This window comes from Panthera leo, chromosome D2, assembly GCF_018350215.1.
Source record: "Panthera leo isolate Ple1 chromosome D2, P.leo_Ple1_pat1.1, whole genome shotgun sequence".
In the NCBI taxonomy this organism is placed as follows: Eukaryota; Metazoa; Chordata; class Mammalia; order Carnivora; family Felidae; genus Panthera; species Panthera leo.
In genome coordinates, this window is record NC_056689.1 from 31,929,164 (window position 1) to 31,945,879 (window position 16,716).

Below are 16,716 nucleotides of genomic sequence, written 5' to 3' on the forward strand. Positions count from 1 at the left end.
AACCCTTCCTCCCTGTCTCTTTGCTCTGCCTCCCTTCGGCCATTAAGCCCATAACCTCTGGCTGGCTTTAAGGGCTCCTGTGGACGTCCCCTCCTCTGGGAAGCATCCCGAATGCTTGAAGATGAGTTAGGTGCCCCCAAGGCAGAACGGATGTGCTTTGGGTGATTCTGAGTTCAGCGCTCACCCCTCCTGCACCCCACGGTGGGGTCAGAGAAGTGTGGCTGCAGAAACTGCGATCCCGGCTCCAGGTGCTACAGCCTGATGGTCTCTATAAAATCTGCGTACCCCGTTTAAAAACCTTAAGTTCCACGTCTCTGCCCGCTTGCACACGCCGGCCTCTTCTTGACCCTCCCTCAGGTTTTATATTACCAAAGCAATAATTTTGCTCCCATTTGCCATATCCAAAGTGGTGACTTCATACTGTTGTCAGGACTTCGCAGACCACCAGTGACCCCCACGCCCGAGCCACTGTGCCCTCCCTCCCCCAAATGCAAGAGCACCTATGGGAGAGTTCAGGCGTGTGCACTGGGGAGGGGCATTGGAGGGGGACATCTCAGCTCCCTCAAATCCTGCCTTTCGTCTCTGCCTGCCTCTGGCTTTGTGTGCGTGGCAGAGGCGGGGGACGGGGGGTGTTTACCACCTTCAAGCAGTGTTCTGCTGAGAGTAAAGTCTACGGCACCATGCCCTCAGTAACCCCTCAAAGGGTCTAAGCAGTGCCCAGAGCAGGCCACTGGATGGGCACAGAGAGCCCACGGGGTAAAGGGAGGAGATGAGGGAGGGAAGAAGAGAGGAGAAAGTCCATGGGAGGGAACAGGCGGGGCCATAGGAGATGGAGGAGGGAGCTGCTGTCTGCACCCCACTGCTGGCATCACCCCCAGTAGCCCCAAGGCTGGGCAGTAAGTGGGTGATCTCTGTTCTTATTTGGAGGGAGAAGTGGTAAGAGACTGAACTAGACAGACTGAGGCATGACCTTGTCCTCTCGAGCAGCTCCCAGACTAATGGAGAGTGCCAGATAAGTAGGTGAGACAGACAGACAGATAAGCAGCCAATGGCACCTACTGGGAAAGAGCCTGGGCTCTGGATTCAGAGCCTATGCCTCTGTCGTAGTCACTAGCTGTGTGACACTGGGCGAGTTACTAAACCTCCCTGAGCTTGGTTTCCTCATCTGTAAAGCGGTGCTTACATTACCACCAAAACAGTTCACACCAAGTGTGCTCAGCACTGGGCCTCGCATGTATCAGGCGGTCAGTAAACCTAAGTCAAGACCACGAGGCTCCAAGAGTTCAGGGGAAGGAGGAGGAAATGAGGCAGGGCTGGCCAGCCCGAGCCAGCCACGTCCTCCCTGCCCAAAGGAGACCCCCGGCTGGATGAGCATCTAAAGTCTGCTTATCGGGCTCCACGCTGACAGTGCAGAGCCTGCTCGGGATTCTCTCTCTCCCTGCCCCTCCAATGCTCGATCTCTCTGTCTCTCTCAAAATGAATAAATAAACTTTAAAAATTTAAAAAGAAAAAAAGTCTGCTCAGAGAGGGCCTGGGGCCCTGTTCCTGTCATTTCAGTGATCAGTGTAAGCCGTCCCCTGGATTATGAACAGATACCCAACGGGCTGATTTATCTGACAGTCATGGCCAAGGACGCTGGCAACCCCCCTCTGAACAGCACTGTCCCTGTCACCGTCGAGGTGTTTGTAAGTACCCAGGGGTGCCCGTCGTGCAGGGCGAGGGGTGGTGAGTGCTTCCCAGAGTGTTGGGGGCCCTGCCTGAGCCCAGTGGTGTCAAACCGTGTCCCCACATCCTCGGCTGTCCCCACAGCTCTGGGAGTCGCCCAGCAGACTGCCCCAATGGCTGCCCCCAGCAAACCTGTCATGCTGCAGCACCCAAGCTGCTTCCGAGCTCAGCCAGGGAGGCCCAGGCCCTGGGGTGCTAGATGAGCCTGATGGTCCCGCTCCAACTCCATCAGGGGCCTCGGGTCACCCGCTGACGGGGAACAGGAGCCAGGGCTCAAGCGGGAGGAAGTGTCGCGGGACTCCCTCATGTACAGCCATACTTTGTGAGGTCCGAGGAAATTACTGGAAGGTCATCTTCTCTCTTCTGTCTCTCTGAAACCAAACCACAGCTTGTCTGACATGAGTGCTGAGCACACGTGAGTGCTCTCCGGGTCTGAAATTATTAGTCACTGAATCTATCTCCACTCTGGTTCCTTCGCCCCGTGCTGCTCCCCCAGTGATCCCAGGGGTGCAGATCACGGTCCACTGGGGCCCCAGGGGGCCTTTCCCCGCGAGAGACCTCCTCACGGCATCTGCACAAGCAAGCACACCCCCCTCCCCATCTCATAGAGGCTGCTCCCAGCAGCACAGGGTGGAGGCGTGTTGATGGCAGAGTTAGTGCATCACCGGCTCCAGGAGGATTAGATCAGATTGTCAGGTGAGGAGATACGCTGCGATCTGACGTGCGCTCGGGAAAATCCCTTCCAGAGCGGGCGTGCTAGATGACCTTCCTGTCCCAGCCCGCTTCGCCGGTAGCTTCTGGCACTGCCCCACACCTGGCTTTACAAAGCCTTGTCCTCTCGACCCAAGGCAGAGGCTCCGGGGCCAGCTCCTGAGCGCGAAGGTCCTTGTCTGGGCAGGGACCCCTACTGGCTTGCTGCATAGGATGGGCTGGCAGTGATGAGGCCAGGGCTGAGGCCCTGGGGGAGCCCTGCAGGTGGGCATGTGGGAGCAGGATTTAGGGGTGGCCTCAGAGGGTAAGGCTGGGCAGAACCAGCAAAAGGAAGAGCAGAGAGTCTGAGGCCCTGCTTCAGGGAGTGGCAGGAGGCCCCGGGGAGGGGGTGGGGTAGAGGGGGGCAAGGCTGGAAAAGAAGAGAGTCGCAGAAGCCTAAACACTCACTGCTTGCCTTTAACCTGCAGCGCAGCTCCCCCCTTTGAAGTACCGAACAGAATCAGAAGGCTCTCCCTTCCGATCGTGACCACATCTTGGTTTTCTAACCCACATGACCCTGACCCTCGTTTCCCGGTCTTGATTAAACACTGCCCCCAAAGCCCCCCAGTCCTGGTCACGCTTCTAACCCTGACCACCCCACCCATTATTTCCAACCTGGCTGGTGTTCTCCGCCCAGGCAAGCAATGATGTCCCCCCAACCCCAGTCCCCAGGCAAGCAATGATTCCCCCCCCCCCAGCCCCCGCGTGTGCAGGTTTGCAGTAGCACATGGGCGAATGTGCCTGCGAAGCCAGTTCTGCCCTAAAGGGGGCGCTGTGGATGGAGGGAGGAACGTAGCTGTGGAGGTTTATGGTTCTGAAACAGGGTTCTGCCACCCGCTAGCTGTGTGACCTGGGGTCCTTAACCCTCTCTGGGCCTCAGTTTCTTCATGTGCAAAATAGGGATAATCGTGGTACTGCCTCATGATCTTATCATGAGGATTAAGTGAGATCATGCCGGTGACACTCAGCACCTGTAATGTTGGCTGTCGTCACGGCTGATAAGACAGACGTGCATACGATCGGCAGCATCCGTGACCAGGCTGTCTCTGGTACAAACGGGAATTCCGGAGAACTCGGCCAGACAGAGAAGAACCCCCTGTAAGTTTGGGGAAGACGGATGAGGCAGAGGGTGGGAATAGGGGAGGTCTAGAGAAGTAAGGTGAGGTTGTTTTACACCAGCCCGGAGATGGGCAGGCCGAATTGGCCAAATGGAAACGAAAACTTCTTGAGCTCCAATAATATGTGAGGTGCTCGCACATCACACAATCTCTCTTAATCCCATTTTAAAGATGAGGCAAGTGAGGCTCAGGAGGGGAACACAGCGGGGCCCAGATCACCAGCGCCTTCCTCACTTTTGGGCTAGCAAGTGGCATTTGAATTTGCTTCTGGTCCCAGTAAGCTAGGATTTGAATCCTGACCTGTCTGACTCCTGAGTTCACATTCTTCCCACCACACTCCAAGGCCTGAAGCCCTCTGCGTGTGATTGAGACCCGTACTCCTCTAGGTCCGTGGAAATTTCCTGGAGCTCTTGTTAAAATGCAGATTCTTATTTAGTGAGTCCAAGGAAGGGCTGAGGCTCTGCAGGCCTAACAAGGTCTGGGCAATGTTGATGCTTCGGGTCAGGGGACCACCCTTTGAGTAGCAAGGCCTTCCAAGCTCTGCCCTGATGGGATCTTGAGACCCAGGGACTATGCCAACCTGTGGTTCTGTTGAGGAACCCAGAAAGGGCCCCTTTCTCCTTTTGCCTCAGCTTCTCCAGTGGAGCCAGGGCAAGCAGGAAGAGGGCGGCCAAGGAACCAAGCTAACCTTACATTCACTGGGAATCAAAGAGTGGCCTCCCGCCCTGAGACCAGACAGCAGGGTCTCCATGTGCAGGGGTGGGTGGGGGCAGGAATCCACTTGGCCTGGAGCTACCTGAGCCCGGCAGAGGGGTCATTTTCAAATCCCCTCAAAGCTGTCACGCAGGTCAGTGAGGGCCCTATGCTTTCCTTCCACGTGTGCCCTGGCCCCTGGCAGCAGGGGGGGCGGGACAGGGGGGGTGGTCTGGCAACAAAGACAGGTGCCACCTTGGCTGTGAGTGAACATCCTCTCTCAGGCAGGGCTTTGGGATGATAGAGTCGCTCGTGTCTAAGGACCACACTTGAAAAGGTCACCGCCTTTGGGCTGATTTTGCATGTGGGTGATTTTTAAGTAGCTGTCACTTGGCTAAGCTGCTGCCTCCATCCACCAAAGGGATTTTCTCTCAACTGGGGGGGGGGGGGGGGGGGGCGGAGAAAAACCCAGTGCAGATGAGTAGCTTATGGTGGCACTCACTGCACAGGCTGGGGGTGGGGAGAGGCAGATCGGGCCGACAGGGCTCCTGAGGGAAAAGGAGGCGGGCGAGAGGGGCCAGGTGATTCAGGTGATTCCTTTTCACCCACTGCTTGTTGGTTTTTAATAAAGAAGTCAAACTCGGTTTGTAGATTTCCCATTAGGGGACAATAAGCTTTTGTAGAGGGAGCTGCTGAATTAGAACTAATAGCGAATGCAGTGCCAGGATCCGGGGAAATATCACCGCTAATAAGTTTCTGCCTCGTGCTCTGTCACTGACATTCTCGACGCCGTCTCGCGCAGCCAAGCAGAAGGCTTCGATCTATCCGTATATGGGGCACCCACGCTTGCACCAGAGGGATGCCCAGGCAGGCTGTTGGGGCACCGGACGTCAGGCGAGTCCTCACGCCATGGGTTCTCTGAGGCGGGGGAGCTGCTGCACAGCCCAGGGCCCGGGGACAGGCGGGGGAAGAGGGGGAGCACCACTCCTTTCTGGGCACCCACAGTCTGGCAGGATGGGACTGTCTTAAGTCCCAAGGGGTGGACAGCAGCTTTGGTGTCTCTCTCTCTCTCTCTCTCTCTCTCTCTCTCTCTCTCTCTCTCCCCCCCCCCCCCCCTCTCTCTCCCCCCCTCTCCCTCTCCCTCTCCCTCCCCCCCCCTCATTCATTGCTGCTCAGCTAGAAGGGACTCCAGCAAAAGGAGCTTCCCCTCCAAGAGCTCCCGGTTCCTTGGGGAATGAGGCCCTGGGGGGGCAGTGCCGCGAACACTGCGGACTCCCCCGGAGGCCACCGCCCCAGTCCCCCTGCCCCCGCTCCCCGGCTCCCAGGGGAAGGGGAGAAGGCTCTGAGTCAGGTGGGCCAGTGGGGGCTTCCTCCAAGAGGCGAATGGGCTCTGATTGATTACAAAAAGCCGTGGGTGAGGACCAGAGTCTTCAAGGTGGGGGGAAGTCGCCCCTAGCTGGGCAAGAGGGAGACAGAGGAGCCAAGAGGAGGCAGAGGCTGTGCCTGTTCAGCCCCTCGGCCCACACCGGCCCTGACCGCTGCCCCGCTGACCTGCTTGCTGGTGAAGGCTGGGCCAGATGAAGGACTGCTCAAGACCTGGACGAGGTGGGCTCTGGGAAGCCGCCTGACCCTGCCTGCCTGCCTGCCACTGCACACTTCTGTATCTTCCGGGCCAGAGTGCTCCTTGCTCCCTTCATTTCTGGGGGCCAGGAGGGTTCTAGAACCTTCCACCGTCATCCTGGCGGAGCTGGGAGGGAAGTTGCAAGCGGGCACCCCCAGCGTGGAGGACGATGAGCTGAGCAGGAGAACAGGAGCAGCTTGGAGCTGCACCAAAACACCAATGGGAGAGCAGGGAACCTGCTGCTTCCTGCTGCCTTCATTCTCCATCTTCCTGGCCCTCACACGTCTCCCCAAGGCCTGTCCTCCGTCCCTGTACTATAGCCCAGCCAGGGGAGCACCTGGCCCCTTCGTGACACCCCACTTGGTTCTGGTCGTGCGTCAAGGCCAAAGCCCCTCAGTGCCAGCCACGCCCAGCCTCCCCTTGGCCGACAGACCAGCCCTGCAGGCCTTCCTGTCCCCTCTAACCTGTCTGTTTTCCTTCCAGGATGAGAACGACAACCCGCCCACCTTCAGCAAGCCTGCCTACTTCGTCTCCGTGGTGGAGAACATCATGGCAGGTACGGGCTCGGCGGGGGAGGGTGTGAGGGCACGAAGCCAACAGACACCCCCAAGACAAGCGAGGGGAGCCTCTGGAGAGGTCCAGTCATCTGCCAGCCAACAGCCATTTACAGAGCACGAGCCCCTACTATGTGCAGGCGCTCCGCTGGGTACTTGGTCCCCACTCTCCCGCAGCTGCAGCCTCGCGGGAATGGTCACCCATCAGTAATCCGACAACCTTGATTAAGTGAGTGTATACAGAGTACTGAATCCCAGTGCTGTGAGGCAGGTCCCAGGCCCAGGGCAGGTTTCAGGGTGGCCTGAAAGGATGCTGTGCGTACCTACGTGAGAACAAGAGTGGGCCGCTCATCTCTCGGCTGCATCTCTGGTGGCAGGGCCCAGCTTGCAGACCCGGGGCCACCAGCTCCACATTCAGGTTCCGGGGGACCCGCTCCATCCTTCCTGACAGCTTCACCCTTACACCCAGGGCGGACTGTTCTAGTGGGGAAACCGCCCTATCAGGAATTGCTGTAGCATCCGGAGGTGGCAGGGGTGACCTTCTGTGGCACCATGGAGCCTTCTCTAGGGAGTCTCCGGGTACCTTCCTGGCATCTGATGATTTTTCTGGGTGGGTGCCAGGCTGTGCCCAGCCCACCCTTCCCTGTCCCAGTCGGACATCTCCTGGAGAATAACACTGCTGAAGCTACCCCCGTGCACTCCCCGCTGTCCCCATGACCTCTGCTTAGGAGAGGACTTCGTCATGGCACTTAGTCCGTTTCCAGCTTGTGCTTGGATAAAGGGTGTGTCAGGGCCCGTGTACCTGTCGTTCTGCTCAGGGTGAGACTGAGAGTCGGATTAGAGGCTTTACAATCCCCGGAAGGGGCCAGAATGACCTGCCTATCTCACAGCCGTCTGCCTGGCCCCTTGGACCCCCAGGGACTGTTGACTCACGCACACAATAGTAACGGCAGCCTGTGGCTCAGAGAGAGCTGCCACCGGCCTGCACCCTGCATGGGCCTGCTTCCCCCCCACCCCCATCCTCACCAACGACCCCGTAAGCTGGCTCTCTTTCCAGGTAGACCCATTTCACAGAGGAAGAGGCTGAGGCTCAGACAGTTGCCAGAGGGTCCCCTGGGGTTCCAGCCTGGGCGTCATACACCGAACCTCCTCGGTGGGGCAGTCGGGTGGCAGTGGGGACAGGAGGGGGCTGGAGCCCCAAACCCGACCGATGAGGGTCTGGTGAGCACAGCTGGGAAAGGCGGATCCCCCGACCCCGGATTTCAGGAGATGGAAATGAAGGTGAGGGCCTTCACTAGACAATACAGGGAAAATAAAATCCCTTATAAATTCCCCTTGTGAACGAGATGTAACAAGACCGAAATTGAATACGGTCAATGTGGCATCATGTAACATGGGGCTTCATTTCTTTTTGACTCAAAGCCAATCTGAGTGTATTGCACATGGCGAGCGGCCAGAGAGAGGTGGATAGCAGTGGTGGGTCGTGAGCTTCTGGCACAAGCCACCGCCACCGCAGGCTCCGGGACCCCCTTCGTGGAGCCTTGTCCCCACGCAGCCCAGGGAGCTCTGGAGGTCGAGCCTCCCCGCCTCATCCCTGGGTGCCCCAGCAGCAGGCTCCCTGCCTCCTGAAGGCTGGTCACCAGGAGGTCCCGGGTCCCCCTCCCAGGGCCTGGGGCCGCAAACCCGGGGTGAGCGTTCCCCACTTTGTCTCCCGGAAGGGGCCACGGTGCTGTTCCTGAATGCCACGGACCTGGACCGCTCCCGGGAGTACGGTCAGGAGTCCATTATCTACTCCTTGGAGGGCTCCTCCCAGTTTCGGATCAACGCCCGCTCAGGTGAGCACCCCCCCCCCCCCCGCCGTGCCCCGTGGTCCCCGTCACCTTCACCTCAGGCCGGCTCCCCACGCCCAGCCCTGGTCCTGCTCCTGGGCCAAGTTCTCTCTCCCTTTCACAGGAAGCCCTCGTGTGGAGCATGCCAGCTTTGAACGCCTGGTCTTATCCCTGAAATATTAACCTGAGTGTGATTACTGATCCTACACGCCCCCCCCAAAAAAATTGGAACGTGAATGTACCCACTTCAGGGTATCTTTCAATGGTGAAGAGCCCTGTTAGGTTTAAAATGTGTTCCATTTTACCAACAGCTGGCCAACATGCCACCCTTTGGGGGCTCTCTTTCCTCAAGCCTCCATGTCCCCCTCCCTCAGCAGCTGACCTATTTGCTGAACTCTGGCTTCTCCTCTTAACACTGTGTAAGCCTTGGTTTCCCCCTGCGGGACGAGGATGGTCACGTTAGGGGTGTAGTGTGGGTCACGTGAGTGATTGCAGGGAGCGCTCATAGAGTGGTCCCTGGCATACAGTAAGTGCTGACAGAATCACGTCTTCATCATCATCGTCTTTGGTCTTTTCACCCAGAGGCCCCCATCCCCGGCTCCCTGGTCAGCCCACGGAGCCCTCACCTCTCTTCCCCCTTTCCCCATACGCCTCCCTCCAGATCTCTCTCCCTTGAAGCTGGTGGTGGGGGGGCAAGGGGGAGGGGGAAAAAGCAACAATAGACCCCAGATCAGAAGCTGGGAAGGGATATGAGGCCCTTGGACATTCATTCATGTATTCAGGCTTCAGTGGGGACCTCCTCTCCACCAGGTGCCGTGCTGGGTGCTGGGGCGCAGGATGGAATCAGACATGACCTGTCCTCCTGGGGTTCCCGGCCCATTTAGTGGACATGCAAGACCCCCCGCTTCTGAGTCCCCGATTCTGTATTGTAAGGGCACTGCCGATGCCAAGTGGGCCAACCCTGAAATCTCAGTGGCTCAACACAGCAGAGATTCTAACTCACACGGCGGTCCAGCACCACGTCCAGTGGACAGCCTTCCGCATGGCGATTCTGGGACCCGGGCGCCTTCCCTGTTGTGGCTCCAAGGTCACTGCAAAAAGGAAGAGAGCCTGGAGTGCTGTCGAAGGAGATGCCTATGGGCCAGGCCTGGAGGTGACATATGTCACTTCTGCCCACATCCTATTGGCCGGAACCAGCCAACGGCCCCGCCTAGATGAAGGGGGCCTCGGGAAGTGGTTTCTGGCCTGCCAGCCCCTCTCAGGCAGTCGTGCTCCCTTAACACAGCTCCTTCCGCTATGAAGGTGTGTTTTCCTCAGAGCTCCTTGGTCAAATTAGCCAGGCCTGCTCCACAAAGGTGGCCTTAATTGGATCTAATTTCCCAGACAGGGGTAGCCATCTATCACACCGACAAGTTCACGTTTATAACTTTTCAGAGATTAATTTCTTCCTTGCCCTGCCAATTAATCGACACCACCCCAGCAAGGAGCACGGTGTGGTGGGCAGACCTTTGCCAGTCTTTTGTTTTAGGCCTCAGCACCTTCACTGTCCCGTCCCCATGCTCAGCTCCCCTCTCAGCCCTGCACAAGCCAGACGATCTGCCAGTGTGGCAGGGAGGCAAATGTGAGACATCTGGTCCAGCTCCATCATTTGATGGTAGAATAAGCCAAGCACAGAGAAGTTGAGTAACTTGCCGCGGGTCACACAGCGCAGGCAAGAGGGATTAAAAAAAAAAAAAAAAGACAGTCCCTGCCTTGGGGGTATTCTCACAGTCTATTGAAAGGAAATAAGCCTTTTCTGAGTGCGGAGATCTTGACCTGTAGTTACGTAATCCTCACAACAGCTTTGATCCGAAGGCATACTAATACCCATTTTACAGATGAGAAAACTGAGGCCCACTTTTCCAAGGCTGAACGTGTAGAAAGGGCCGTTAATCAGAAAATCAGAATTCAGATGTGGGCCTCACTGTCCTCAAGGCATCGCTCTTTTCCATAGCCCATGTGTGCTGGTAAATGGCCTGCCTACCATGACGCCCTGAGGCTGGCCCACCTCACAGCTACTCCTGAGAGCCAAGTTCAAGCATCTCCTCCACTCTGTGTTCAGTGCCATCCAATCAGTAGCTTACAGTGGCCCTGGTGGGAGCATTACAACTTGAAAATCAGCGAATGCCTTTTTGTTCTTGTTTTAGGGAGGCGGTTGTCAAACACCAGCACGCCGCGTGACCCGGCGTGACCTCCACGTTTTAGTTATACCAGAATACAAAGAAAAGCCAAAAACGGGCTGATAAATGATCCATTTTTTGAAAAATTTGTTTAACATTTATTTTTGAGAGACAGCAAGCACAAGTGGGGGAGGGGCAAGGGAGAGAGGGAGACAGAGGATCCAAAGCAGACTCTGCTATGAGCAAAGAGCCTGATGCAGGGCTCGAACTCACAAACTGTGAGCTCACGGCCTGAGCCGAAATCAAGAGTCACATGCTTAACCGACTGAGCCACCCAGGTGCCCCGATGGTCAATTATAATTGCTTGTATTTCATGAAATAACTCGTTTATACACTGGGGGGGAAAAACACCTCAAGGCAATATAATCACGTTACAAGGTAATTAAGGAAATTCTTTTATAACTGTTCTCAATACACTGTAAGTTACTTGTCCAGTAATGAGTCACCAGGGTGAACATGTGTGAAACACATACATTTCAGTGCTGTCCTGTAAGAAACAGCGCCAGGCACTGTTCTAAGCCTTCTGTGATGTCAACCGAATTAATCCCTCAACAGCCCTATTACTTTTCCCTTCTGACCAGATAAGGAAACTGAGGCACATAGGATTTAGGTAGCAAGTCTCAAGTGATAGAGCTACTAAGATAATGTCAAAAATCTTAAGAGAGGTCTTTTGTGACCTGTCGTATTCTCCATCCCCTAAGGCCATTATCAGCCTAGATTTTCCCACATTAAAAAATGACTTTCCGATCAGAAAGGTGTTGCCACCTCTGGCTTCTGGTTGCCAAGGCATAGGTGCTATCCCCTGTCCCTTCACGAGCGTCACCTCACACCCCAGCACATGCACACACGTGCAAACACATGCTGTCAGCTTGTGCAAACGGCTTCACCCCCTCTCTCCCTCCTTCCCTGCTCCCTCCCTGGCCCGCCCAAACCCTCTCTCCTGCAGGCGAAATTACCACCACCTCCCTGCTTGACCGTGAGACCAAGTCTGAATACATCCTCATCGTACGAGCGGTGGACGGGGGCGTGGGCCACAACCAGAAAACCGGCATCGCCACCGTGAGTGCCCGCCCCCTGCTGTGACCCCTGCTCTCCAGCCCATCTTTAGGGTGCACCTGTGTCCTGATGCAGTGTGAGGCACGTGGGAGCGGGGTGAGGGTGGCAGTTACCAACTCACTGTCAGCCAGGGTCAGCCCTAGGAAATAAAGGCATTCCCACCTGGGACGTGGTGGCACATGGGAGGAGCAAACGTCCCCCAAAGACCAGTGGGGCAAGAAGCAGAAAGCGTGTGCTCCATAGGCCCTTCCCTAGGGGCTCCTACACGGGGCACGTATTCCTGCCAGGAAGAGTGGCCCAGAACGGGAGGCAGGGCCCCCAACCCTCACCACCCCTCACCTTGGTGCTGAGAGATGATGCCTAGACTTCCCTACCATGAGTAAGCGGGACCCATAAAGGCCTAGATTCCCCATCCAAGGCCTGGTCATCCCACCGAGGTGCCTCAGATATAGGAAGCTAGAGAAGGGACATCGAGGGTCCTGACCAGGCTCTGGGCTGCACGAGAGATGGGGGGCAGTGAGAAGCAGGAGGATGCACTGACCACTCACTCTAGCCACCTCCTTTCCATGACCCTCCCCTTGCTTTCTCCGGCTGCCCCTCAGGAGCCCTCCCCGACCTCTCCGCACGGCCCTCACCCTACCCACCGCAGCTGCCCCCCATCCTTGCCCAGCCAGAGGGGCTGGTGTCAGTATTTCTTGGCCAGAGACTTGGCAGAAAAATCCTCAGTGCCCCATTCGGTCATGGGAGGCCCCTGCTAATAGGATTCTGAGCCCTATAAATAATTTACGTGGGTGGCAGGGGAGCAGGGAAATTGCTTGGCTGGTAGCTGAGACTGACGGAATCTCAGGGGATTCTACTAGGTCCCCCCACCCTGTCAGTCACCTTCCGCCAAGACAGGGGTGGGTGAGAGAAGGCCCAGGTTACAGGAAGTATTTCAGGGGTCGCTTCCTTCATTCCTCTGCTTCCTGATGGGATAACACCTAGGCTGTCTCCTGAAGGGACCTGGCTCCCTCCTTGAAAGCCCAGGCCTGCCCCGAAGCCCCCAAAGTGGGTGGAACCAGTGGAATTAATGCCGAGATGCCCCGCAGGCACCCGAGTATGTCCCCCTCGTGGGCACTGCCCTTGCACAGCTCAGCCAGGTGCCTCCCCCCCCCCACCCCCCGTGGCTTCGCAGGTGAACATCACCCTCCTGGACATCAACGACAACCACCCCACCTGGAAGGACGCCCCCTACTACATCAACCTGGTGGAGATGACCCCTCCAGATTCTGACGTGACCACGGTAAGTGGTGGTAGGACAGCTGAGCCTCCAGGCTGCCCTCCTGAAGGTGTCCGCCATTCCCTCATGAGCCCCGTGGGCCGGTCCACGTGGGACTGATAGATGTCATGTCTCCCTCTGAGCCAGCCCACGGAGCAGACTTCCAGAAGCTCTCTTGCATGGTGGAAGGTAGTCAGAGTTTGGCGGAAAGCCCTCACCTGGGTCTCAGAGACAGTGGGCTTTGGGCTTTGTCAAAGGGAGCAATGGCAGCCCAGGGACAGTGACAAGGCAACTAGGGCTGGTTCAGCTAGTGACCACACTTGGCAGAGACCCCGGGACTCAGTCCGGGCCACAAGGAGTGCCCCACCCTCCCCAGGCGCCTTACAGGCGTCCTCCTTAAGTCCTACAGCATAGATTCTGCCCCCCACCTTTCCCTCACTGCTTCTGTCACTGCAGCGGGAGCCCGGTCAGCTCCCCCCACAGGCGGGCCCCAGGGCTTTCCCAGTGGGGCGTTTGAAGTTCGCCCAGGGATTTTCTGGCCCGGAATATTCCAGGTTTGCCCAGGCCCCTGGGCGTGCTGCGTGCAGGGATATGACTCAGAGTGGGGAGCAGGGGAGACATGGCCAAAGCCTCAGGAGTCCGGAAGGGAGCCAGCCTCCTGGGGAAGATGAGGAAAGTCAGGGTTGCATACCCCACTTGGTCTGCTCTGGAGTTCACGTTTGTGAGGCTGTCTCTTCCCCTCACCCTTGTGCCCCATTTGGCCTCATTTGAGGTGGCTTATCTCCAGTGTCCAGCCCCATGGCCACTCCGCCAGCTGTGACGAACATGAACCTGATAGTCCATGATAACCCCACATACTGAGTGTCTGCGACATGCCAGGCTTTGCCCGAAGGCTTCTCATGATTTCTCTCTCATCCTCATGATGGGGCAGGTAGACTCATTGCTCCCATCACACTGTGGAGGAAACCGAGACTTGGAGTTTGAGGGGTTTGCCCAGGGTCCCAGAGCTAGTAAGAGTTTGTATCAGGACTTGAACCCAGGTCTGTCTGATTTGGAAACTACCTGGTCCAGCCCTACATCCCTGCTGGCTCAGGGAGCCCTGGCTGGTGGGCCAGGTCCTGAGAAACTGGAGAGTGTGTGTGGGGTGGGAGAAGAAGGGCACGTTTCATATCCAGCTCTCCAGGAAGGCTGCCCAACCCCCTTTGAGGCTTAGCCTCCCCACCCCCGCCCCTCATCAGCCGTAGCCAGTAGGACTGGTCTAGACTGGTAAGGCTGTCAGCCTCGAAGGGAGGCTCCTCTCCTCCTTTCCATGTGTTCAAGATCTGAATGGCTCTCAACTGGTGGGTGGATCCCCCTCCCAGACATTCCAGTAGGGTCTGCGTCAGGAATCTGGGATCTAGTTTTTCAAAGCCCCAGTGGGAGAACTCCTTGGAGCCCAGGGCCAGGTTTGGGAACCACTACCTTGGGCCCTTTCCTGGCTGTCTCAAGTGCTCTAGACCTTGTGGGCACTCTCTGCTGCCATCTCGTGGGCACTTGGGCTCTAGCCCAAGACCACTCCAGCCAGGGACCCCAAGAGAGCCTACCTCGGAACACCTGCCTGATCAACCCTTACCTTTGCTTTATGTTTCTGAGAAAATCTTCCCAGAGGGCATTGAGAGGCAAGTGAGACAGGTGTCCCTGGGAGAAAGTGGCTGCCTGGGACACTAGCCAGAGGTGCCATGTTTGAAGAGTCCACCTGCCAGACAGAGAGAAGGTTTGCTGGACTGGGACTGCACTTGGCCTTGGGCATTTCCCAGATCTGGTCCCCAGTGGCGCTCTCCGGGTCTCCAGCCTTCCTTGCAGCCTTTGGACTGTGAGCAGGTGTGGACAGTGGGCCAGGGGCCTGCTGCCCAGGGTCTTCTCACTCCCCGGGAACCTCGGCACACCTTCAGTGAGCACCTGCCATGTCCCAGGCCCTGTGCCCGTCAACCTTAGAAGCACAGAAAGTGACGATATTCCCCTCTGTTTTCAGGGAGGTTTATGTCACTTTTCTGCTTAAACCCACCACTGGTTCCCATCTCGCCCTGTGTAAAAGCCAGAGTTCTTAGCAGACGGACCTGCCCCACCTTTATCTCTGGGGAGTCGGACATGTGAACCCACCCCTCAGGACAGGCTTGGCATGGCCGTTCCTCCCACAGGGTGGGGACTCCAGTGTTTCTGGGCCCCCTGCTAGTGTTTGAGATGCCCCCCGCCCCTACAGTGTCATGACTCAGAAGTTGAAAGAGAAAAGGGCAAAGTCAAAATTAAAACTTATTTTATCAAACGTCTAGCCAAATATATAATGACAACTTCAGCCATCATGAGATTCAGCATCTGAAAAAATTTCATTGCACTTAAGGACAAATTGTCAGTTAGATTTTTTTTCTGTAATTCTTGAGAATTTTCGGAATTCTCTGGAATTCCCAGGTATGTGTGATCGTTTCCAGGAAATCAGGAATCAGGAAGCCCATACATTAGTCAAAGGTGTCATAGCAAAGTAGTTTCAAAAGGAATAGTCATGAAATTCTGCTAAATCTTATGGTGTCTAGGCATTTACATGTGGGTACACTGTAATGCTGTGGGGGGGGGGGCTCCCTGAGGCCTTCTAAGGCCACACAGTGGCCCTGGGTAAGGTGGGGGCTGTGGCTGAGATATGAGAAAGGGAGCTGGGGGTGGGGAGGGGGACAGCTGACCCAGGACAAGTGACATCAGGGAGGAGGCCATGTTTGCATAGGGGCTGCCCATCTGACACATGTCCTCCCACCCGTCCCCAATCCGCTAAACTCTTCCTCCCCTCAGAGCTTTCCACCCCCTGCTCCCCCCCTGCAGAGCGTTCCTCTCCCTCTACCCCTCACCCCTGCTTTTCCCACAGCTGCCTCATTCTCCTCCACAGCTTAAAATGCCACTTCCTCAGAGAGGCCCTCCCTGATCACCCTGCCTAAGGTAGCTTTCTACATTGTTTCTTCCAGAGCTGATCCCACGTCTGTGTTCATTTATTTATTAGGTTGCTTGCTTATTCAGAGACACTATAGGGATTAAGAGAGCAGCCTTTGCTCCCAAAATGTCTACGGTCTAATCCCAGCCACATCCCTTATCAGCTGTGTGACCTTAGGCAAATCACCTTACCTTTCTGTGCTCCAATGGTCTTATCTAGAAAATGGGACAGTGAGAGCCCCCACGAATAGAGTTGTGGTTTGTATTTAATGAGCCACGGGGTGAGTAACAGAGAAATGATAGCTGTCGTCACCATGCCTCCTCCTCTGGGTTCATACCTGTCTCGTTTGCTGTTGAACCCCAGTGCCTCGCACGGTGCCAGGTGCATTGTAGGAATTCAAAAACTAGGGCGCCTGGGTGGCTCAGTCGGTGAAGTGTCCGACTTCGGCTCAGGTCATGATCTCACAGTTCGTGGGTTCAAGCCCCACATCAGGCTCTGTGCTGACAGCTCAGAGCCTGGAGCCTGCTTTGGATTCTGTGTCTCCCTCTCTCTCTGCCCCTCCCCTGTTTGCACTGTCTGTCTGTCTCTCTCTCTCTCTCTCTCTCTCTCTCTCAAAAGTAAAATAAACATTTAAAAAAATTTTTTTTAATTAAAAAGAATTCACAAATGGTCAAATGCTAGTTGTTGAGGGTCTTTCCGACTTTGTTCCCCGCTTCACCTGGCCCCCCAGTCCTCCCAGGTCAGGTTGGGTCTTCCTTGTCAGAGGGAGATGAGGGTGTGTGGCCCAGAACTCTCCCAAAGGCCAGTGACTTTCCAGAGCTGCATGTGGACAAGCGTGTGCCTGTATCCTGGTGTACCGGGGGTGGTCTGGGCTTGCGCACCTGTGCGCTCCCAGGGCATGCACCTGCGTCAGGGCGAGCCCGCGCATGGCCCCTCTCGG

At 56.5% G+C, this 16,716-nt stretch overlaps 1 protein-coding gene across 1 annotated transcript in view; it reads left to right on the top strand.

The window, feature by feature from the left end:
• The window catches only part of LOC122201807 (cadherin-23-like), a 296,594-nt gene that overhangs the window by 240,661 nt on the left and 39,217 nt on the right, over nt 1-16,716 (top strand). The window contains exons 17-21 of the mRNA XM_042907791.1: nt 1,558-1,685; nt 6,391-6,463; nt 8,180-8,296; nt 11,456-11,568; nt 12,740-12,847. Of these exons, the coding sequence (XP_042763725.1) occupies nt 1,558-1,685; nt 6,391-6,463; nt 8,180-8,296; nt 11,456-11,568; nt 12,740-12,847 (539 nt within the window). The remainder of the gene's footprint in view (nt 1-1,557; nt 1,686-6,390; nt 6,464-8,179; nt 8,297-11,455; nt 11,569-12,739; nt 12,848-16,716) is intronic.